Here is a 24807-nt window from a genome sequence, read left to right on the forward strand (position 1 = left end):
ACAACAGAATCCCAAACAAAACTTTGGTTTTGCAAGTTTAGGACCAGCTTGAACTTTGAACAAACCAACCCAGTAGTCACCCACAGTCCTATAGCTGTTCCCATGATAATTTAAAAAAATGTTTATTACTATTATGTGTATGGTGTATGCATGTGTGGATGCATTCCCTGGCCCACATGAGGTTGTTAGGTTAGGAAGCAGTTTTCACTGGATTTTGCAGATGAATAAGGCCTGCAGGGGAAGCACTTTCACTGAGCCATGCCTCCAGCCCCTGCTTTGAAATCTTAATTTTCACTATTTACATTACCCTACTTTTGGAACATTTTTATCACCTGAGAAAGAAACTATTTTCTCCATTCCCCTAGTCCTGCCTCTTCAGTTCATGGCATCTATTACTTTCTAGTCCCACGGGTTTACAGTGAGGCGGAAGTGTGCTTCTCTTACCTCTCACTTTGTATGTCTCCAACTTTATTCCATGTTGCAGCATGGCCAGTATTTAATTCTTTCCTATAGTTAGAAGCTATCCATTGTAGAACTATTCTGTTTTTTTATCCATTCATCAGTGAGATATTCAGGCTGTTCTACCTTTAGATACAATGAATAGTGCCTCTGTGAACATTCATGTAGAAGTTCTGTGTGCACATATTTTCACTTTTTAAAAAAAGATTATTATATCTAAACACACTGTAGCTGTCTTCAGACTCACTAGAAGAGGGGCGTCAGATCTCATTATGGGTGGTTGTAAGCCACCATGTGGTTGCTGGGATTTGGACTCAGGACCTTCAGAACAGGAGTCAGTGTTCTTAACCCCTGAGCCATCTCTCCAGTCCTCATATTTTCTTTCATTTCTGTAGTTATATCTAATCATGAAATTACTGGCCAGAAAAGCAACTCATACTTGATATTTTTGGGAACCATCAGAATGTTCAAAAGTAGTTGTCATTAACAATTATTCTTTTTGTAACTTTGAAACAGAGTCTCAGTGTCTAGTCTAGGTTAGCTTTAAAATCATGTAGCCCAGGCTGGTCTCAAATTTGCTATGTAACCCAGGATCCAGTCTGGAACTTCTTATCTATTTAAGCCTCCCATTTGCTGGGATTATAGACATCTGTTGCTGTGCTTGACCATGTAAATCCTTTTGAAGTATACCACTCAGGTGCTGTAGGTACATTTGCTTTGTTAAACATGCATCTCTACCATCTATCTTGGTGGGTTGTCTTTTCTTTTTTTAAAGATTTATTTATTTATTTATTTATTTATTTTTTGTTTTTCGAGACAGGGTTTCTCTGTGTAGCCCTGGATGTCCTGGAACTCACTCTGTAGACCAGGCTGGCCTCAAACTCAGAAATCTGCCTGCCTCTGCCTCCCAAGTGCTGGGATTAAAGGCATGCACCACCACTGCCCAGCTTTATTTATTTTAAAGATTTATTTATTTTATGTGTATGAGTACACTGTAGCTGTACAGATGGCCGTGAGCCATCATGTGGCTGCTGGGAATTGAACTCATGACCTCTGCTTTCTCTAGCCCCACTAGCTCCAGCCCTGCTCAGTGGGTTGTCTTTTCTTTTGCTGCTTTTTTTTTTCCCCCAAGGCAGGGTTACAGGGTTTTTCTGAGTAGCTCTGACTGTCCTGGCCAAGGGCTGGTATTAAAGTTGTACATTACCACTCACTGCCTGGCTGTCCCAGTGCGTTTTCATCTTTCCAAATTTAACACACTGTACTCATTAAAGAGTACCCCTCCATCATTACTCCTACCCAACTCCAGCCCTTTGTGAAATTTATTACTCTTAAATCTATATTTGTTCATTAGTTACTGGCTTATTTCATCATAAATGTCCTCATATTCAGAGTATGGGCTTTCCAAGCAGGACTGACAGTCTAAGTCCAAATCCTTGAACTTACCCTTGAAAGTCATTCTGTGACCTCCACTCCTAAAAGGCGGCACTCGTGCGCACACTCACACACAAACACATGAACACATGATTCATCCATATTATATTGATGTCAGAATTCCCTTTAAAGCTTTAAGTATTATGATTTTATGTGTTTGTCTGTATACCTGTCTGTGTACAAACAAGGGTAAGTCCTTTCTAGCTGGGCATGGCAGTGCACACCTTTTATCATAGTGTTTGGGAAGTAGAAGCAGACGACTCTAAGTAGGTCAACCTGGTAGCGTTTTAGGCCAACTAGGGTTTTACAGTGATGAAATAAATATGTAGCAAAAGGTGTTATAAGTATTAATTTAAAAATAAGTTTAATAGTTCTACAATATCATTTAATATATATTAACCTAATTTTTTTCTGATGTAGAAAAATGCAGTTGCAATTTTAAAGGAATTATCAGCAATAAAGTCTCGATATCAAGCTTTATGTGCACGCTTTAAGGCAGTTTCGGTTGAGCAAAAAGAGACCAAGAGCTGCATTTGTGCTATTTTGAACAAGACAATGACCATGATCCAAGAACTACAAAAGCAAACAAACCTGGAGGTAATGTTTTCAGTTTACAGGTTGGGATTGTGAAGTTGTTCCCCACTCCCCACTGCTACCCCCCTCGATTCTCTGTGTAGCCCTGGATGTCCTGGAACTTACTCTAGAGACCAGGCTGGCTCCACCTGCCTCTGCCTCCTGAGTTTGTGCTTGTTGGATTTGTGAAGTTTTAGTTGTGAATATTGTTTTAAGAAAAATGTAACCCCAATCTGTGGTGCCACATCCTTGTACTCTTCCAGGCTCTTGGACCTGACTGGGGTGGTGAAGGAATGAAGACAAGACAGACAGACATACAGATATTCCGGGATTTGGTAGTCTGGACTCTCTAGAGAAGACTCAGCACACAGAAGCACAGAGCATTTATTATAAAGAATTGAACGGGTTATGGCATACAGTTGATAAGGAGTCAGGGTTCTTACACATAGATAAACTGGGAGGCAGAGTTTATTGTAGACAGGAGCCTTCTCCATAGGGGAGCAGTTTTTAGGCCATATATATCCAGGGAGCGCTCGGACTAGAGGAAGGCTTTGTTATTCCCTCCAAGGGTCTGAGGCTCTGGGGTCCTGGACACGGTCAGCTCATGTCGACAACACACCACATTCACTCACTTTACTCTATTTCCTACAATATTGGAATTTAAATTTAGTAGTCAATTTAAACTATTGATAGAAATAGAATTTTCTTGATTTCCCAAAGCTTAATTGCTTTTCTTTTCGGTAAAATGAGAAAAAAGAAAAATTATGTAAATTTAGCATGGTTAATGAAAGGTGTACTGTGTGTCTTGGATTTTGCAACAATGGCAGAAGGGAAAACTTAAACTTACTAATATTTATAAAATGAAGCCACTCTTTTTTGTTTTTGGAGACAGGATATCATTGTATAGCACTATCTTGGACTCAAAGCAGTCCTCCTGCCTCAGCCTCCTGAGTGCTTAATTACAGGAATATGCCATCACAGTGGGATTCATCTGGCTTATATAGGAACTAGTAAGTGTTCAGTGCAAAGCCAGGCAGAGTGGTAATTATTAATAATCCCAGTACTTGGGAAGTAGAGGCATGAATATTATGATTTCAAGACCAGCCTTGACTATGTTTCAAGTGTAAGGTTAGCCTAGACCAAGGGGGCACTATGTTGAAAAGCAAAAGAAATCCCCAAACCGAGCAGCAGCAGCGACAGCCATCAATGAAGTCCTCTCCACAAAAACTTATAAGCTAGTCTACTGTGTATGGAGAGTTCCAGGGCTAAGCATCCCTGGGGGCACCCTTTCTTCAAGAAAAACCCAATAACAAACTGCTTAAGGCCAGCCTGGGCTACATAGTAAGATCCTACCTTAAAAACAAATAAAAAGGACTGGAGATGTTGCTCAGTACAGTGCTTGTCCAACATGGATAAAGCCTTGGGCTCAGCCCTCCAAACTGCATAAACTGGGCATGGTGTGCTTCATGTGTTAGCCCAGCACTTTGGAGATGTTCAGAGTGAATTCCAGGGCAGCCAGGGCTACACAAAGAAACCCTGTCTTGAGGGGCCGGGCGATGGTGGCGCACACCTTTAATCCCAGCACTTGGGAGGCAGAGGCAGGCGGATTTCTGAGTTTGAGGCCAGCCTGGTCTACAGAGTGAGTTCCAGGACAGCCAGAGCTACTCAGAGAAACCCTGTCTCGAAAAACCAAAAAAAAAAAAAAAAAAAAAAAAAAAACAAAAAAAGGAGAGAGAGAATCCTTATACTTGTGAACTTAGGTCAGTGGTATAGAAAGACTCCTCAAACAAACTGTATGAAAATATCAGCTACTGAGCTAAGCACTAAGAGTTTGAACTGAGAACTGACTGACTTAGGAACATTTTTATGTAGTATCAAAGAAAGGTTGGGGGTTCAGATTGTCTAGATAAAGACCTTCAATTTTATTTATGGTATTAATTGTTACTGGCTGAAGTGAGAATTCTGGAATTTTGGTTTCTTAGAAAACACAGAAATATAATAAGAATGTGCTTTCGTTTTAATCTCAGGTATATGGGTATGGGGCTGCTTTGGACTGAGTGTAGCAGCTGACTAGGATTTGACTCATGCTCTAGCAGAAGTGTGGTTTTGATGGCTGCAGATAGTTTCAGTGATTGTCTGATGTTTGGAATTCTGGTATATAAATGCTAGCCTCCCCCAACTCTCCACCCAAGAAGCATGGTTGGTGGTTGTTTGGGGGGGGTAGGGGGTTGGGGGTGGGTTCATAGTGCTTTGTTAGTAGTCTTGCTCAAAGATGAAACAAGGAAAAAATAGATTGAGGGATCTCTATCTCTCTCCCCTCTATCATTTCCCTTGTGTCTAGAGAGAGAGGCTAAGATGAGGGAGGATGGTATGGGTGGTGGATAAGGGATGGGAAAAAGAACCCACAAGGCAGCAAAGAGCTGGCTTCTCTCAAAAAACAAATTAAGATATATTTTTATGTGTATGGGTGTAGCTTGCATGTATGTATGTATATCAAGTATATGCCAGGTGTTCATAGAGATCAAAAGAGGGCATTTGATTCCCCGGAACAGATTTTGGTGAGCCATAGTGTGGGTGCTGAGAACCAAACTTGGGTCCTCTGCAAGAGAAACAAGTGCTTTTAGTCACTGAGCCATCTCTGTAGCCTGACCTTATGCCTCTACCTCTGGAGTGAGCTTGAATCAAGGGCTTAAAGTGTTCTAAGCAAATATGTACCAACTAAGCCACACTCATAGAGTTACTATTACTCAAGTCATTTTTTTTTCATTATGTATGATGAAAATTTGATACTAGGAACACATTTTGGGAAACAAATCATGGAAACCAGGTGGCTCCACATGTCCATATCAACATATCTACAAATTCATAAACAAAATTTTAAAGTATAGAAAAATTGGGTTGAGTGAACAAAGAAAAAAATAATATTCCGAATGCTTAGTATGAATTGCTGGATATACTAAATAGTCCTACTATTTCTCACTGAGACTACAAACTGGTATGGAAAAGTAGTGTGTTCTTATAAGGGATTCACTCTGTCTCTCTTCCCCTCCCTTCCAGACACACCATCTCTCCTCTCTTCTCTCTTTGCTTTCTTCTCTCAGTTTTTCTCTGCCTTGTTAGAGATCAAACTACTAGGCAAATATTCTCTCCCCAGTTCCTTCATCTAAACTATAAAATCAGCCACAAGGAGAAATGTCTAAAGGGAGAAATAATTATGCCAGATGAAAAAAGCTATGGGAACATTAATTTTTGGAACAGATTATGCTAAGTAAGATAAATGAGTAGAAGGCAGGTTATGAGCCTTTAAAAAAGGAAGCTATATTTTAAAATCTAGGACAGTCATATTTGAATACTGTGGATCTTGTACCTATCACTTAAAAAATGGGACAAGTAGATGGTCTGGATAGGTAGCTGAGCAGTTAAAAGCAGTAAGAGCACATACTGCTCTCCCAAAGGACTCAGCAGCCATGGCAGGCAGTTCACTGGCAGCCTGCACTAACTCCAGTTGCAGGGTTCTGTGTCCTTTGTCCTCCTTAGGCGTGGCACTCACATTTACACACCCACACACTTATATACATAATTAACAACTTTGTTTATATTTTCTGTTTATTTGAGACAGGGTCTTACCTTGAAGCTCTGGCTGCCCTGAGACTTGCTTGTAAACCAGATTGACCCCTAACTCATACACATCAATCAGCCTGTGCATCTGGAATGCTGGAATTAAAAGCATGTATGGGTGCCAACCACATGCCATACACATAATTAAAAATAACAAAAATTAATGTTTTTTTAAAAGATTTATTTATCTATTTTATTTATATGAATACATTATGGCTATCTTCAGACATACCAGAAGATCCCATCAGATCCCATTACATACCAGAAGATCCCATCAGATCCCATTACAGATGGTTGTGAGCCACCATGAGGTTGCTGGGAATTGAACTCAGGACCTTTGGAAGAGCAGTCAGTGCTCTTAACCGCTGGGCCATCTATCCATCCCCAAAATTAATGTATTTTTAAAAATGTGATTTTAAAGTTTATTTAAATTACAGATAAAGCATTCAGACTTAGAGATGTTCACGTTTAAAGGGGGCAGATCAACGAAACTCTTATGTTGTCATGATTGCCATAACCAGCTGTCTTGGTACACATCTCTCTCTCTAGTAATAACCTTTATAAGTGGGCATATTTAAGCCTGTCTGTTGTCTAATTGTGAAAGAAATGGAAATGGCACCTATTAAAGTGTTGATGGCCACAAATAGCTTTCAGCCTAGAGCCTAGAGGCCATGCAGCCAAGCATATGTATAGCTTAGTGGTAGGTTACTGGCTTGGTCCTGCGTTTGACCCTTGGTATCACCAGAAAGAGATTTTTTTTCTTTCTTTCTTTTCTTTTTTTTCTTTCTTTTTTTTTTTTTTTTTTTTTTTTTTTTGCAGGTAAAAGGAGGCAGGAAGGGGTGCATGTAGGATAGAATTTATAAAGGATTTTTAAATTTTAAAAGCTTTTTTTCAGTAACAGACATATGTTTGAGAATAAAGTCAAAGGCTACATTTAACCAAAGATTTACTGAAATGCTCTAAAATAATCTAAAAGGCTTTTCCATTATTTTGTGAGCATCTTTGTGTGCTTAAGGAAAATTGTGCATTATGAGCAACAGAAAATAAAACTGCTCTAATCTTTACCAGTGACAGTGACTTTTCAGAAAGGTAATGCAGTATCTTTGAATTAACTATATTCAAAAGGGCATTTAAATTGGTATTCTTAATAAATAGGGAGCCAAGAACAGAAGAGGAAGTATGTGTGTGTGGGGAAATGAGTAAATAGAAATGTCTAAGATGTGGAGGCTTAAATATGCTCAGTTATAAAAGGTTATTACTAGAGAGAGAGATTTGTACCAAAACACTGGGTGTGGTGATCATGCCTGCCAGTGCAGTACTTGGAAGTATAAGGCAGGATGGATGTAGATTCCAGGACAGTAGGCTACAGAGTAAGATTCTGTCTCAAAACAGACAACAAAACAAAACAAAAAATAATTGTCAATAAGAAAGGCTTTAAAAGAATATATTGTATTTTATTCAAAGATGCTTCAAAAAGCCTGAGTTAAGAAAAATTACTGCAGGGATTGGAGAGATGGCTCAGCAGTTAAGAATACTTGTTGTTCTTGTAGAAGTCTCAAGATCAATTACCAGCACCCACAAGAGCAGCTTATAGTTGTTCGTAACTCTAGTTTCTGGGTGTTTTGACTCTTTTCTGGCTTCTCATTTGTTCATGAAGTATACATTCGCCCAGATACACGTACACATGGATAAAAAAATTTTGTTTGGTTTTGAGACAGGGTCTTTCTATGTAGTCCTAGCTGTTCTGGAGCTTGCTATGTAAACCAGGCTGGCTTTGAACACACAGAGATCCCCCTGTCTCTGCTGCCCAAGTGCTGGGATTAAAGATGTGTGCTACCATACCCAGCCAAAAAACAAAATCAAAACAGTTGCTTCAACCTTCAGACTGATTCATTTGGTTTTAATTTAGGAAAAAGCCTTTGAGGACTTATTAGTGCTCTGAGAATTTTTGCCTAGCAATCTTAGGAATAACAGGGATTTATTGAGAACATGTTTTGCCACATTAAAATCACTCCCTTTGTTTGAAGCAGAAGAGTTCTGCAACTGTTTGGGTTGTAGGGTATGTGTTTGGGTTGTAGAGTATGAGCTTAAAATTTTACACATGTGAATATGTTGGACCAATGCTAATTCATCAAGCCAGCTGCATGGGGTTCTGAGGTTTTGGACATCTGGGCTATTCCATAGTCACACATGATTATATAAAGTTAAATGTAATTACATTACCTGAGAATTCAGTTCTTTATCTCCTGATCAGACAGTGCAGGTAGAGACTTCTTCCAACTTCATGGCAAGTTGGCCTGAGTTACTCTGGAGATGTGATTCTGTAGTTCTGGCATGTTCCACATCTGGTCATCTTTCTAGAGATGACCTATATAATTAGGCTAGTTTGTAACTATTTCAGAAGTTTGAGCTGTAGTTTGTGTTATTTTCCCATATAACCCTTTTCAGCTAACTTTTTAGTGTTCTGTAAAAATCCTTTAGCATTAATTTTATTCCCTTTTGTTTCTGCTCTTGCTCCGCCCTGACCTGCTTTGTGTGGATAGTTATTTCTGGCTGTTTCCTAATCATCCATTATTTATATTTTTTTAAAGATTTATTTATTTGGGCTAGTGAGATGGCTCAGCGGTTAAGAGCACTGACTACTCTTTTAAAGGTCCTGAGTTCAATTCCAGGCAACCACATGGTGGCTCACGACCACCTGTATTGAGATCTGACACCCTCTTCTGGTGTGTCTGAAGACAGCTACAGTGTATTTATATATAATAATAAAATCTAAAAAAAGAAAAAGATTTATTTATTTATTTTATGTATGAGTATACCATTGCTCTTTTCAGACACACCAGAAGAGGGCATCAGACCCCATTACAGATGTTTATGAGCCACCATGTGGTTGCTGGGAATTGAACTCAGGACCTCTGGAAGAGCAGTTGGTGCTCTTAAGTACGGAGCCATCTCTACAACCCCTAATCATCCATTATTATGTATCAGTACTTGCCCCCCAACCCCCTCCCAGCAACATGGTTTTTCTGTGTAGCGCTGGCCTCCAGAGGACAGCCTGCCTTTGCTTCCTAAGTGCTGGGATTAAAGGTGTGTACCACCACTGTCTAGCTTATTTATTTTTTAAAGTGTCTTTTGAGATGGGGGTCTTCAAAATTAAGCACACACCTATTTCTCTGGGTAAAATTTCTACTATTTTGGTCCAAATCTCTTTTCCAAATATGGTATTCAAACATTTATTTAGTTCTGTTAAATGATAGTCCTTTGTTTGATTTCTCGATCTTGTTTGTACAGCCTAATTGCAAGTTGTTTGCAAGCTCAACCATGGTATATAAATAGCCAGATAGCTATTGCTTTCCCTTGCCCTTCAAGTTTTAAGACTGAATATGTAGTATGAGATTATGAAAAAATTTATGCAACAAAGCAAAATTTAACTCATTTAACAACCTTTGAAGGTTTTGAAGTAAACATTTTGTAATTTATTTTCTAGCTGACTCTACTGAATGAAGAAGAGAAAGCTGTGACAGAGCAATTAAAGTCTCACATGCCAGACTTATAAAACGGAATTTCAAAAAGGAACTCTGATGGAGAAAAGATCAATTCCAAAGAGATTCAGCAAGACGTCTAGAGGTTGGGGGCTGAGGAGGAAGACTGAGATTTTCCTTGACTGAGAGGATCATGATTGATTTCATATGAGAGGAAGTTGTAAGAAGGGTAGATATCATAAGACAGACAACCAAAGGGATGGGATGGGAATAAAGAAATGTAAATACTGATAACCCAGAGTTCATTTTGTCCTTTCAGGCAATTAAATAGTACTATTTTTATTTTCTGTTTTCTTTTTGTATAATTGACATAATTTTAGATGTTTTGGGATTTTGTAAGATAATATTTATGTACATTTCATTCAGAATGTCAATGTGCAAAATATATGTATAAATATTCAGGTGTTGTTTGTTTGCTCTTTTGAGACAAGTCTCACTATGTAGTTCTGGCTGGTCCTGGAGCTCACTATGTAGGCCAGACTAGCACTGATCTAGAGGTACCCACCTTTGCTACCACACTGGGTGTTGTCTGTCTGTCTGTCTATGATAAGGTCCTATGTATCCCAGGCTGGCCTCAGGATTGGTGTCAATAAGGATAATATTTTACTTTGGTACCTATACTGGCTGGTTTTGTGTGCCAACTTGACACAAGCTGGAGTTATCAAAGAGAAGGGAGCTTCAATTGGGGAAATGCCTCCATGAGAGCCAGCTGTGGTGCATTTTCTCAATTAGTGATCAAGGGGGTAGGGCCCCTTGTGGGTGGTGCCATCCCTGGGCTGGAAGTCTTGGGTTCTATAAGAGCAGGCTGAGCAAGCCAGGGGAAGCAAGCCAGTAAAGAACATTCCTCCATGGTGTCTGCATTAGCTCCTGCTTCCTGACCTGCTTGAGTTCCAGTCCTGACTTCCTTTGATGTGGAAGTAAGCTGAATAAACCCTTTCCTCCCCAACTTGCTTCTTGGTCATGATGTTTGTGCAGGAATAGAAACCCTGACTAAGACAGTACCCATGAGTGCTGGGATTCCCAGTGTGTGCAAGCCCGTCTGGTTTATGTAGTACCAGGGCTCTAACTAGACCCTTGCTCATGCTATGCTAGCATAGCACAGCTGAGCCATATCCCAACCTTGTATTTTTTTGTTTTAATGTATATTACAATAACACACTTAACTTGTGTGTATATGATGTCCAGTATTTCCCAAAATCTAGCAAATTAATAGGTTGTTTTGTGAAAAGTTTAATTTTTTTTCCCTTTTTCCCATTGCTTGCTAGTAATAAACATCATGAATTTATTTTCAAATGCTGTTTTATACTTACTTTCTATCTGGTATTGCAATACTTTTGTAGTTGTTCATTCTATATGAAAGACAGACTGAAATCACTGACATATCTGCTACTTTCAAGTGCATGTGTATGTGTGTGTAAATCAGTTTCACTATTTTTTGTGGTTCTGGGCTTGAATCTAGGGTGACACGTGCGTGCAATGTACCACTGAGTTATGTCCCTACCTCTTTTGTATGTATGTATGTATGTATGTATGTATGTATGTATGTATTGAAACAGAGTCTGGTCCAGTATGTCTAGGCACCTTGGTGACCTGCCTGCCTCAGCTCTTTAGTGTTGTGATTACAAGGAGGTTCTCATTTTGAGACAGGACTTTTTACTATGTAGCCTGGGGTTGGTCTGGAGCTATGTAGATCAGGCTGGCCTAGAACTCAGAGATCACTTGCTTCTGCTCTGGGTGCTGGAAACAAAGCTGGTCCTGTTTTCTCTCTAAAGATTTATTTTTATATTATGTACATGAGTATTTTGCCTGTATGTCTGTCTGTGCTGATGTTCATGCCTGGTGCCCAGGGAGGCCAGAAATGGGTATCAGATGGCCTGGAAATGGAGCTATAGACAGTTATGAGCTGCTATCTTGATGCTGTGAATTGCTCCTGGGTCTTCTGGAAGAGTAGCAGGTGCTGAGCCATCTTTTCAGCCCTCTCTTGTTTCTTTGAGACAGGATCTCACTCTGTAGGCCATGCTGGCCTGGAACTTGAGATAATCTCACTTCAGGCTTCTAAGTGCTGAGATTACAGACATATACTTTCATACCTGCTTTAAAATTTGTTATAAGAACAGAACTCTGCCTACCTCTACCTCCTGAGTTCTGGGATTAAATGCTGTGCAACTATGCCAAACCTGATAGATTACTGTTTTGAGAGCAGGTCCCCGTATATGGTTCATGATGGCCTGGAATTCAAGAGCTTCTTGCCTTATTCATCTGTATATAAGGTCACTACCACCACCAAAACCAGCTTAAGGTATACACTGAGAAGTGCATAGAAAACCACGTTAGTAGGCTGAGAAAGTCAAGAAGGTACTTTACTCAAGCTGGTCATGGAGTTCCAGGTGAGCCTGGGCCACACAGTTTAAGACTTGTTTTCAAACAAAATCCATAAGTGTGAATTTTTTCTCTTTCCATTTGTTTTCCAGTTCTTAAGACACTGTGACCCTCAAATATTGCCTACCTCAACATTTAAATTGAACATATTCCGACTGCTTATTCATTTTGTAGTTTTGGTAGTGGCTTCTGTTAGCTGGAACTGATATCTTTTTAATGTATTTACATTCACTTATCTAAAAATAAAACCCAAAATTGGTCATAGAGTCTAACCTCCATGTTATATTATCTTCATTCTTATTACTTTAATTTAGAATTATTTCTCAACTGGATGCTTTTCTGTTACTGTAGTGTTTATATGTTTTAACTAATAATATTTAAGATATTTAAGAACAGGCATAATGCATATTATCCAGAAGCAGTCTGTAATCAATTTCTTTATTTCTATACATATTCACATAGAATTTTTCTTTAGAAAAATAAAACAGGTGAGTAATCATACATTATATTATAGTATTTAGTTTTCTCATTTTATATTATTTCATGACAGACATCATACATTTAACATTCTTTTTAACATTTGTAACTACTGAATGGATATAACATGATTTTGTTTAGTTTCTTTTTTTATTTATTTATTTATTTATTTTATGTATGCGAGTACACTGTAGCTGTACAGATGGCTGTGTGTGAGCCTTCATCTGGTTGTTGGGAATTGAATTTAGGACCTCTGCTCGCTCTAGTCAGCTCCATTCACTCTGGTCAACCCCAGAGTGAGTTTCTGATCACTCAGTCCCTGCTTGCTCTGGCCCAAAGATTTACTTATTATTATAAATGAGTACACTGTAGCTGTCTTCAGACGAACCAGGAGAGGGTGTCAGATCTCATTATGGGTGGTTGTGAGCCACCATGTGGTTGCTGGGATTTGAACTCAGGACCTTCGGCAGAACAGTCAGTGCTCTTACCCGCTGAGCCATCTCACCAGCCCCTAGTTTCTTATTGATAATCTGTGTCATTATAAAAGGAATAGCATTTGGGGGGATGTGTACTGTGGAGAAGGGCAGAGCAAAAATCAGCCCCTAAGTGATGCCCCAGTTTTTGTGAGACATGGTCTTGGGCTATAGCTCTGATTGGCTTTATTCAAAGTCTCAGTTTTCTGCCTCAAGCTCTCTAGTGCTAGCAGACTCCCTCACCCAGGCGCTGACAAACGACCTTAACTTGGCCAACTCCCAGTTTGACCACAATATGACTATTTTTTTAAAGACCCCTAACTAATTGCAGTTTTCTTTAATTTTTTACTATTATTATTGTTGAGAATCCCAAATGTCATACTATTTCCCACAGACTTTTCATTGGTTTGTGAGTCTGGCTACTTAGCCCAGGCTGGCTTTTAACTCACTAAGTAGACCAGGCTATTCTGGAGATGGTTTCTGCCTAGTCATTAAAGGCTATGATTAAAAGCTAAAGACATGCACCACCACACCTGGCTCTCACAAATTTTTGAGATAAAGATTGCACAGTGAAATTAACAATTTTAAAGTTTAAACAGAATGTGGTGGCATACCTTTGTAATATCCTAGCATTGAGAAGGTTAAGGAGGAAGTTCAAGGCTGGCATATGCTTTATAGCAAGTTCAGGTCAGTGCAGGCTACATGAGAACAGCAGCAACAAAAATGTACAGTTGAGGACATGTTAGTAAAAGTATTCTGCAACTACCAACCTGCATCTAGTTTGAAGACCATAAATGATTTGAAATAAAAGACTTTTCTCTTTTGATTTTTGGTTTTTCAAGATAAGGTGTCATTGTGTATCCCTGGTTGTCCCAGAACCCTGTAGACCTGGCTGGCCCCAAACTCAGAGATCCATGTGCCTCTGTCCCCCAAGTGCTGAGACTAAAAGCTCAGCTTGTGAAAGCATTTTCTATCTCTGTTTAATTTACTTAAATGATATGTGTGTGTAGATTATTTGGGTTATGTTTATATGTGTGCATGTGAGTATGAGTGTTTTAGTTGGGCAGAATATCCCTGATCTCCTGGAGTTGGAGTATAGGCTGGAGTTCAAAGGCCCGGGTTAGAGAGTGGTCCTCCCCAGGAGTGGCAAGTGTTCTTACCTCTGTGCCATCAGTCCTACCTCCATAAATCTTGTTTATAGTTCATGTAATTAAAAAAAAATGTTCCTAATAACAAAAAGACTCGTTCTAGATTATCAATTGTCTGAAATGGAGTTCATAAATAACTTTGTAATAAGCTTAAGAGAAGAATTAAGATTTAATATTTGATCAACGCCTATTGTCTCACATACCTTCAATTTCTGCAACCTAACTGGTCTCTTTAGGCAGGAAATTAGAGGCGATTAGTGTTTTTAATGTTGGTCCTCATAGCAGAAACAACTCAAGCAGCAAGAAAGGCTTAGTTGGTGGGATGTGGGTCCAGTTGTGTCCCACCAAAATGAGAAGATGTGGTACCTCTCCCCTGCAATCCTTACTTCCAGGAAGCTTGGAGACTAGACTATATATCCAGTCCATCGTCAACTACAGAAACCTTGTCTCAAAATAATAGGTCAAGAGAAATCGCCGGCCCATTACAATTGGAGCTTTTGAACTGCATTTACTATGTAGGAGGACTAAGTCTTAAAAAGTCTGCGTTTCCTCCCAGAGGCGGAAAGCAGAGACTCTAACCAAGAGTCCTCGGCTCCAGGGTTTCCTGAGGCGAGCCACAAACAACTGGAAACGCAAATAAGACTCCTCGTCCCTTCCTAATACTCCCGAGCGTGGCTTCCAATTAAGGACCACAGACACACGAGGAACTGACACAAGGAGCCTACATCTATGGCGGTAAAATCTGCGCGTCGAGGGGCACCGCGCCGACGCCGGACACGCCTCCCCTCTGCAACGCCTTTCCAAGTCTCGAGTGCAGCTCGCACCGCGGGAACCCGGCGCCCGCCTCTCCTCCCGCCCCGCCCCGCCCCGCCCCTCCCCGCCCCTCCCGCAACGCCGAGTGCGCGTGCGCACGGCGCCCGCCCCGCCGCCGCGCCTCTAGCTGCCCTGGTTACCGTTGGTGTTTGCGAGTTCTCCTCGGCGCCTGTTCCGCCCTGGACTAGCCCCGCGGCCGTTTTCACACGCGCGCGCCGGCGTCACGTGGGCCAGGGCTCCCACGCGGACGCTGGCCGGCTGCTGAAGCGGGAGGAAGGCGCTGCGGCTACCGCTAGCCCTTCCCTCCCCGCCCCAGGGCTGGCGCGCGGATAAAAATGGCGAAATGGGGGGGAGACGGTGGGGAACCTGACAGGATGGGGCGCGGAGGTGGTACTGTTGTGGGAGCCTGCTAAGGTGAGCGCAGCTGACCTGGCGACCTCGGGCCGGCGCCTGACAGCGCAGACACGGACTCCGAGGGTCGCCGAGGGCCCCGCCGAGAGCCGGAGGCAATGGATGAGCAGAGTGTGGAGGTGAGGGGCATCGCTGAGAGTGGCGGCTGGGTTCTTTTTTCTATCCGGGGCTCCATGCTCTCGCTCTCCCTGTGGGAGGCAGCCTCTGCGAGTCGCGGAAAGGGAAGCTGGCTCGGCTGTAATGCTACCTACCCTCAGGGTGCCCGGTGCTGAAGCTGTTCCGCAGTCAGGTGCTGCGGGCTTTCAGCGATGCCTTGGCACCTGCTCTGGTCGCTGTTCGCAGGCTGAGCCTTTCCAAGAGCAAAATTGCAAATTCATCGGAAGGACTTGCTTGCCCTGCTTTCTCGCCACGACTTGCTCTGCATGATTTAACATTTTTCTCCCTCAGCGGTTCGTTTTGTAGGACACACACACCTCTCTCACACTCTACTGACTTAAAGACTAGTTTCCAGCATTGATTGATTCTTGTGAGATGACTTCATGGTTGGAGTATTTCTATATAGGCTAGAAGCATCGAAACGATTGTTTTGGTGGTGGTGGGGATATACCATTGTGCTATGTAGTAATAATTAAAATGTGAACGGTTCAGACACTAAAGTACTACATGATTTTGATTTTTAAAAGTAAAGGATAACTTACTGAGCGCTGCCTTGAGATTAAACCTAGTTCACCCCAATGGTTTTATTGTTTTCCCAGAGCCAGTTAGAGTCCGCATCTAACTGAGTCCTGAGGGTCCTGGACTGAATCTTGAGTAATTTTCTACTTAATTGCTCTTGTGAAAGTTGAATGAAGGTTTTGTAAGCTTTTCTTGGTTTTAGGAGAGTCTGGAATGGAGAAAAACAAATGTCGGTAAACTTCCCTGTTTACATTTTTTTTTTTAATTGTTCACTTGATGTCAGAAGGGATACATTTGTAGTGGATGCAGATTCTTAGGCTCACCTAATTAGTTGGTTACATCAGGACAGAAATTCGGATTCTGATTTAGTTTGCCTCTAATCTAAATATCTTTACAAATATTTATTTATTTAGTGTGTGCATGGGAGTTGCTTCTTCTACCACGTGGGATTCCTGGGATGGAAGTCAGGTCTTCAGGTTTGGTGGCAGGAGCCTTTGGCATGCTGAGCCACCTTGCCAGTTCCAGTATATCTTTTTAAAAATTTCCTCATGTCTGGACTTGATAATGTATACTTTAATCCCAGCCCTTGGGAAGCAGAAGCAGGCAGATCTCTGATTTCTAGGCCAAGATTTCTAGGCATAGGGTGCCTCAGGTCAGCCAGAGCTGGCCATAGTAAAACTGCCTCTTAAAAACAAATTCCTTCTCTTAATTACAAAAGCAGTTCATCTCCAGTGTAGAAACTGCAGAAGTAAAAAGTTGTCATTGTGTATTTAGTCATGCAGCCTTTCTTCATTTCTTACTGATACATACACAGTTTTCTATAAAGTATTATAAAGTATTTCTGCATGCTATATGTGTAATTGGCATAATTTACTTAGTATTTGTCTGTAAGGGCATTCTTATTTTTATTATATGTACCCTTTCAGAAAGAATATTTCTATATAAAGTTTCTGTTTGCATTACATGGTTTCCTTTCCTTTTTTTTTTTTTTTGATGTGCACCAGGATGTGTGTATACGGAGGTCAGAGAAGACTTGTTGGTGATTACATTCCACCTTTTGTTTGAGACAGGGTCTGGCCTGTTGTTGAGTCTGGCCTAGAACTTCACCAGTTAGCCAGGCTAGTTGGCAGTGAGCTCCCAGGGATCTGCCTGTGTGGGCCCCCTGTCTTGGGATGGCACACATCACAATTCTGGATTGTACCTGAATTCTGGGGTTCTCAGATTTTTACAAGACAAGTACTTCACTGACTTTCTTAGTCCATGTGTTTTTCTTGGAATCAACATCAGGCTTATTAAAAGACAAGCATGTTTTCCAGTTCTGATAGACAGCATGGTTAAAACTGAGGCATTATTAGCTCCAAGGAAGTGTAAATGTTAAGTGAATTGTTTTCTTCCCCTTTTCTTTTTTTTGAGACAGGGTCTTAACTGAGTAGCCCTGGCTTGCCTGGGACTTATGTATTATGTATAATCTCAGACTGATTGAGATCACCTGCAATGCTGGAATTAAAGTTGTGCACCATCATGCCTACCTAGCCTTTTTGTATCATGAAGTCTTTTTGTATCATGCTCTTCAGTGTAATCTGGGAACCTTAAATCTTTTCTTTTCAGAGCATTGCTGAGGTTTTCCGATGTTTCATTTGTATGGAGAAATTGCGGGATGCTCGACTGTGTCCTCATTGCTCCAAGCTTTGTTGTTTCAGCTGTATTAGGGTAAGTTGTATTTCTTTTTCTGGGTATTCAGTTTTCGTTATTATTAACCATTTTTTTTTTTTTTTTAATACAGTGTAGCTTTGGCTGGCTTAGAACTCACTATGCAGATCAGGCTGACCTCAGACTTACAGAGATCCACTTGCCTCTGACTCCTGAATGCTGAGACTAAAGAGGGCTCCACCATACCTTGTATATTTTGGTTTATATATGCTGCACTATATACTATATGCTGTATTAACCATGTCCCCCCTTTTAAAAATATATTTTGTATCTCTTTAAAATATATCTTTAATAAAGGTTTGTCAATAGAGTACCATTTTTTAAATGTGAATTAAAAGTGTGTGTGTGTGTATGTGCATTCAATGTGTGTTTTGTATGTATGTATGTATGTCTGTGTACATTGTGTGGACTGTGCTCTTGGTATCTGGAAGAGGGTATCAGATCTCCAGGCAGTGGAATTCCAGATGGTTGTGTGTTGGGGGTTGAACCTGGGTCCTCTGGAAGGGCAGTGTTCTCAGCCAGTGAGCCATTCCTCCACCCCAGTAGAACCAAATTTATTTGGGGTAGAGGGAGGTGTTTTAAGACAGGCTTTTTCTGTGTAGCCCTGACTGTCCTAGAACTTACTCTGTAGACCAAGATGGCCTTGAACTCACAGAGATCTGCCTGCTTCTGAATCCCAAGTGCTAGGTTTAAAGGTGTGTGCCAGCACTCCTAACTCAAACTCATTATACATTTTACAAATCTGCATTGTGTTTGAGATTTAGAGTTACTAAAATAATTGATAGACAATCCTCTTTGATGATGTTTAAATCTGATTAAGGAAATCAATTTCAGCGATTACATTCAAATTCATGTAGTACAATTTACCATTTTATGTGTAAACCAAAAAAAAAAAAAGGCTGATAATGACTTCAAAGGAAATGAATAAAATTCATGATAATGAGAAAGTATAGAGATGACTATAATTGATTGGCTCTGTGAGTTGGAGGTAGGGGAACATTCTTCAATAAAGTTATTAGATAGCCTAAGGTATAAAACAGAAAATTTATTTTGGTTGTATGTACACATCCTGTAGCACATATGCTAATGCATGGTTGAAACTACCCTGCTGACATGGCTCAGATAGTTTCCATAACTAAGAAAATTAAAACTATTTAATGTGCTCTTCACCTCAAATTTTCTATTTCTTGCCAGGCGACGATGGCACATACCTTTAGCTCCAGCACTCAGGAGGCAGAGGCAGGCAGATCTCTGAGTTTGAGGCTAGCCTGGTCTACAGAGTGAGTTCCAATATAGCCAGGGCTACACAGAGAAACCCTGTTCCTGAAAAAAAAAATTTTCCCCCATTTCCTTATTTTTTCCATAAAAAGATGGAGTGGGGTTACAAGATGGCTTAGCATGGAAAGGTGCTTGCTTCCAAGACTGGATCTGAGTCCAGTCCCACAGTGGAGAGAGAGAGCCAGCTAGTTCAGGTGGTCCTGACTTTCACAAGCTTATGAAAGAGAAAAATGTCCCTTTGTCAAGAGTAATTTCTAACCATGTGGTGGTGGCACATACCTTTAATCCCAGCACTTGGGAGGCAGAGGCAGGTGATCTCTGAGTTTGAGGCCAGCCTGCTTTACAGAGCTAGTCCCAGGATGGCCAGGAGGACCACACAGAGAAACCCTGTCTTGAAAATTTAGAAAAAGAAAAATAATTTCTGTTATACTTAAATGATTTTCTAGTCACAGGACTAGCAAATATTGAAGCTGGAGTTGAATCCAGTCAGTCTGTTTTAGAGCCTGTATTTGTTTCTACTATGATGTGCAGATCTAGGGTACATATAAAACTTGTTTTCATACTGATAAAAGGAGAAAGTTAATTTTTCTTTTTTTTTTTTTTTCTTTTTTCTTTTGTTTTTTTCGAGACAGGATTTCTCTCTGTAGCCGCGGCTGTCCTGGAGCTCACTCTGTAGACCAGGCTGGCCTGCCTCTGCCTCCCAAGTGCTAGGATTAAAGGCGTGCGTCGACGCCACCACTGCCCGGCTGAAAGTTAATTTTTCTTAGTTTTGTTTCCTTAGCTATAGGATTCAGATAAAACTGTGCTTCTCCTGTAGTTGGGAAAAGAATGGAATGAGCTAAAAGATAATGAGAAATTAGAAAATATTATCTATTTGTGAAGTTTTATTCTAGTAGTTTATCATCCAGTGTACATGGTGTTTTTTAGTTGTAAAACTACAGCTACAGAGATTAATTGGTTTCCATTGATTAGCGAGTATTTGGTGGAGACTGTGTAGATGGGTTTCTTTGATGAAGGGCTTGAGAATGCTTGAAAGTTTTGAAAGTGCTGATGGCCTCCTCTGACTGTGTTGCACCCAGGAGTTTGTTTCTTCTTTGTTATCTTCCCTGACTTTCTAAATGTGTTCATTTACTCTGGGCAATTAGGTTTACTTTTGCAGCTCTAGATATCATCTATTTATGGGTCCTGGACCTTCTTCTCTAGTGTTGGTTTTTAAACCCAGGGCCTTGTACATGGTAAATGGCAAGTTCTTTACCACTGAGCCATGCTTTTTTTTTTAGCATAACATTAGCTTTTAGATGATTTACTTCATTGTCCCTCCAGAATCTTGAACTTTGGTCAAGATAAATTAATTATTTTAATCATGTTATTTTCTCAAACCGATGCTGATGCCTTTTATTTTGTTTTACCATTTAGACTGGTAATCTTGTGTTTGTGTCTTGTTGGCTTCTCTCGGTGTCCTTCATATCCATCTACTGCTTTCCACTACTATTCATGAGAAAGAAATAGATTCCTTCACCCATAGGTGATTTGTTTCCTATTTCCTTGCCTTAAGTCTTTGCTTATCTGTTCCCTTACCATATTACTATGCCCTTAAGTGTCATTTTCTTTTTCAGAAGATTTATGAAGTTGGAGGGTGAAGTCGAGGGCTATTAGTGTTGTGTTCCGGTTATCTTGGATCTGATCCTAACCTTTCTTTTCAGGGCTGTGGTGTGCTCCTTACTTCCCAAACCCAGGCTGGCTTTAAACGCGATGCCTTCTTGTCTTTACCTCTCTTCCAAGTTCTAGGATACATGCAGGTGGTGTTACACGTGGATTATCTTGGCTCTTTAGAAAAAGAGTAATTTGTGTGAGTGTGCTCAAAGGTATGTGGAAGCCAGAAGTCAACTTTTGGAAATTGGTTCTACTTTACTCCTTGTTGGGCCTGGGTGTTTTTTATTTTTGCTACTATAATTCAGGCCTCTCATTTCCACAGGAATTCTAGGATTACATAGTTAAATCAGTATATATAGCTTTTTTCATGGATTTCAAAGATTGAAACTCAGGCCACCAAGCTTGTGTAGCTAATGCTATCCCCTGGCCCCATTTGGTTTATTGAATGTAATATTCATTTATAACTTAGTTGCTTACCTTTTTGATATAGCATATTGACTTCCTGTGTGTATATGAATGGCATTTATAAGTGCTATGAGGAAAAATAAAGATAAATAGGGTTACAAAGTCAGCATTTTGTTAGCTGTTTTAAACATGGTGGTCTGGGAAGTTGTGAGGATATAACATAATTCAGATTTCAAAAGATCTGAATGAAATATGGGAGGAAATTATGCAGATATCTGGGGTAAGAAAATCCCAGACAAAAGAACTAGAAAGAACAAAGCCTGAGTTAGAAATATCCTTGATGCCTTGAGAAAGATGTGGCTAGAGCCCAGGAGGTAGTGAGCTGGGTAAGGCATGAATTTAGAGATAAAACAACGGGCATAGGTAAGGAATTTGGATTTTAAATATTATGGTAGCCACTGAAGGCTTTTGAGTGGTATATGAAGATTTTTGTATTTTAAAGAGATCAGTGGTTACTTTGTAGAAAGTGAACTGTATGCAGGTGGACAGGAGGTGAGGAGGAATGGTACTGTGTGGGACAAAGGAACCTGAGAAATATATTCTGAAATAGTTTTTTTTTTTTTTTTTAAAAAAAAACAACAACCTTGGGGCTGGTGAGATGGCTCAGTGGGTAAGAGCACTGACTGCTCTTCCAAAGGTCGTGAGTTCAAATCCCAGCAACCACATGGTGGCTCATAATCACCCATAATGAAATCTGATACCCTCTTCTGTGTACTCATTTATAATAATAAATAAATCTTTTAAAAACAAAAAACAAACAAACAAGCAAAAAAACCTTGAGAGGCAGGGTTGGGCAGGCCACAGGTATAAAGGTTATAATTTAGCACACCATACCAAGTTTGAGATTTCATTTTGTATGAGGTTTTGGCAGTAATATAGATCTGAAGTTGGGAAGGTTCACAGTTAAAATTCCAGTATTGGGGATGTGGAGTCCAGCGAGGGCACATAGCAAGATCTTATCTGGAGAGAGAGAGAGGGAGTTAAAAAACCCAACAACAAAGATCTTCAAATTATTTATATTTTTTTGAGAAAAGATCTCACTATGTAGCCTTGTCTATGCTGGAATTCACTATGAACCCTGTGTTGGCTTCAAACTTACAGAGATCTACCTACTTCTAACTCTTTTTTTTTTTTGAAAGAAGATTTATTATTAAACATAAGTACATTGTAACTGTCTTCAGATGCTCCAGAAGAGGTCATAAGATCTCATTACAGGTGGTTGTGAGCCACCATGTGGTTTCTGGGATTTGAACTCAGGACCTTCGGAAGAAAAGTCCGTGTTCTTACCTGCTGAGCCATCTCACTAGCCCTACTTCTAACTCTTGAGTGCTGAGATGAAAGGCTTTTGCTACTAATCTAGGCTCCAAGTAGAATAAATTGGAAAAACATGTTTTTACCTGATTTCCAGTTCAATGCAAGATTAAATGATTTTAGTATTACTGTCGTATGTTAGGTACTTACGACTGTAGATGCCTTATAAGGCATCTTATTAATTCCATTTTATGAAGGAGAGAAATCAGTTTCTGTATTGACTAAGAATGGGAGTACTATGGCTTGCTGCAGGGCAGCTTGTCAGCAGCTCATTGTAGCTGAGCATGGTGTTTAAATCTTTGCGCACAAAAAGCTGAGGTAGGAACAAGTAGTGTTTGAGGTTAGTATGAGTAACATAATGAGTTTAAGACTAGCCTGGGGTATAGAGCAAAAGGAAAGATCTGTGGAGTTCATGAAAAGCTTTTGGAAGAAAGTGTCATATAAACTAAAATCTAAATGATGAATGAAAATTTTCTAGATGAGGAAAGGTGTTGATGAATATGGTGAATAGAGAAGGAAACATTTAAAAGGTTAATTTTGTAGGATCATAGGATGTGACTGAAGAGCTGGGACCAGTTCTTGAAGGGAGATGTGGAAAGCTCTGTCTTTAGTAGAAGAGTGGTCTGCTCAGAGGAAGAAACTTGATCCCAGTCTCATAGCACACACTACTGTGAGGACAGAGTGAGATTCCCACAGAGACCGGTTGGCACAGAGCCTGCTGCAGCTGAGTGCTCATCTGTCTGTTAGTGCAGTCTTCTCGCCCTGCCTTCCAGCTCCAGCCACTCCGTATCTGGACCAAAGAAATCTCGTTCAAGGGTATTAAGAACAGAGGAGTCTTTTCCGTCTTTGCTTTCTTTGCATAGTAACTAGTCCTTCATCCTTTTCCTTGCTAGGGTGTCATGTAACACCTGGCCTCTGACTCTACATAGCCACGCTGACTCTGAACTTCTAACTTTCCTTGTTTCTGTATCCTAAATGCTAGGATACACACCAGCAGGTGTGTGCCTCACCACCATGTCCAGTGTTAGGCAGTGTAGGAGACTGATCACAGGTCTATTGCAGTAAATAGTTTTCTGGGAGGTTACTATGCCTTTTCCTTAATACCTTTGGGGCTTTGTACACTACTTCTGGTTAGTCCATTCCTCAGTAAATGACACAGAAACACTGTCATTTGTTTAAAACGCTGTTGTCATTATTAAAAAACTTAAAAAATGAAAAAATTATTGAGCTGGGCAGGCTCTGAGCTGTACTAATTCCTCCACCTATTAAAACCCATATAATGCTTTGCCAATCTGATGTCTCCCAGGCTGCTTTTTCTCAGTCTGTAAATTTAGTAGTACCTTAAACTCAGTAGTTTGTAGTTATTTACAAAAAAAAAAAAAAATTTAATCATGCTATTTTTGAGGATAGAGTAACAACATTATTTATTTCTAATTAACAAGATTACATCTTGTGAGATCCAGCTAGCCCTAGAATCACTTCCTTTCCTATGGGAGAGTAGCCTCAACTATTTTGGGAAAAGTTCTGTCCCTTTGAAAGTTTGTTCCTGTCATGATAATGATGAGAGAGAGACAGTAGATTGCCTGTTATTTCTGTATCTCTAAAATTTAGGCACTAGAGAGTTAAAACTCATTAAATGCATTTATAATGATTAGATATGTAAAGTAATGGTATTTTTATAATCAAATTTTAATTATTTTGCCTCCTTAGCGCTGGCTGACAGAGCAGAGAGCTCAGTGTCCTCATTGTCGGTAAGTGTTTTGCTGTTTGTATATGCAGGGAGTCAGAGGATGCCCTGGGATATATAAAACACGTTCTCCCTTTTCCCTCCAACCCTGTAGTCTCCCACATTTCTTTTCCTTAGGGATAAAGTTGAATAGGAAATGCTGAGTAGCTCTAGAAAAAGAAGTGCAGAACCTGTATACCTGACTAAATTTTATGTTGAATGTATTATGTGGGATTGTTTTGTGTCCTTGCTTTCCACACATAATTATTATGTAACTTCTTAACTTTGAATTGAAACAAAAATGTAACTGGGCTCAGTGCTCACATTTGTGATCTCAGAACTTGGGAGGCTAAGGTAGGAGATTTGCCTTGTGAGGCCAGCCTGAACCCTATCTCATATGAGACCTTATCTAAACTGGGAAAAAATCACTTTCGGAAGAAATGGATAGGCATGCTATTCTTGTATGCAAATAGTGATGTATATTCTTAAACATACAGTTTTTTAAAGCCACACAAATGTAATATCTACTACTTATGATTCTCTTACTTGTTGTTTGTTTATTCTTTGATAGGTTTTTATGTAGCCAGGCTGGCTTCCACCTATAAGGACACACTCCTGACATCCACACCTCCAGCCCACCATTACTTTCTTTTTTTTTTGTTTTT

At 40.1% G+C, this 24807-nt stretch overlaps 2 protein-coding genes across 5 annotated transcripts in view; both read left to right on the forward strand.

Annotated features, from left to right (window-relative positions):
- Positions 1–10024, forward strand: part of Ska2 (spindle and kinetochore associated complex subunit 2) — a 19161-nt gene extending 9137 nt beyond the window's left edge. Inside the window, exons 3-4 of the mRNA XM_031352078.1 lie at positions 2311–2487; positions 9569–10024. Of these exons, the coding sequence (XP_031207938.1) occupies positions 2311–2487; positions 9569–9637 (246 nt within the window). The 3' untranslated portion in view covers positions 9638–10024. The remainder of the gene's footprint in view (positions 1–2310; positions 2488–9568) is intronic.
- A 4999-nt stretch (positions 10025–15023) lies between these two features.
- Trim37 (tripartite motif containing 37) overlaps positions 15024–24807 on the forward strand; it is a 138924-nt gene continuing 129140 nt past the window's right edge. For 3 of the 4 annotated variants that reach the window (XM_031351971.1, XM_031351972.1, XM_031351973.1), the window contains exons 1-3: positions 15024–15443; positions 17608–17709; positions 24127–24167. In XM_031351971.1, coding sequence (XP_031207831.1) covers positions 15423–15443; positions 17608–17709; positions 24127–24167 — 164 coding nt within the window. In that variant the 5' untranslated portion in view covers positions 15024–15422. The remainder of the gene's footprint in view (positions 15444–17607; positions 17710–24126; positions 24168–24807) is intronic. The other variant, XM_031351974.1, reaches the window with a different exon arrangement.

Source organism: Mastomys coucha, unplaced genomic scaffold (assembly GCF_008632895.1).
Source record: "Mastomys coucha isolate ucsf_1 unplaced genomic scaffold, UCSF_Mcou_1 pScaffold5, whole genome shotgun sequence".
Lineage (NCBI taxonomy): Eukaryota > Metazoa > Chordata > Mammalia > Rodentia > Muridae > Mastomys > Mastomys coucha.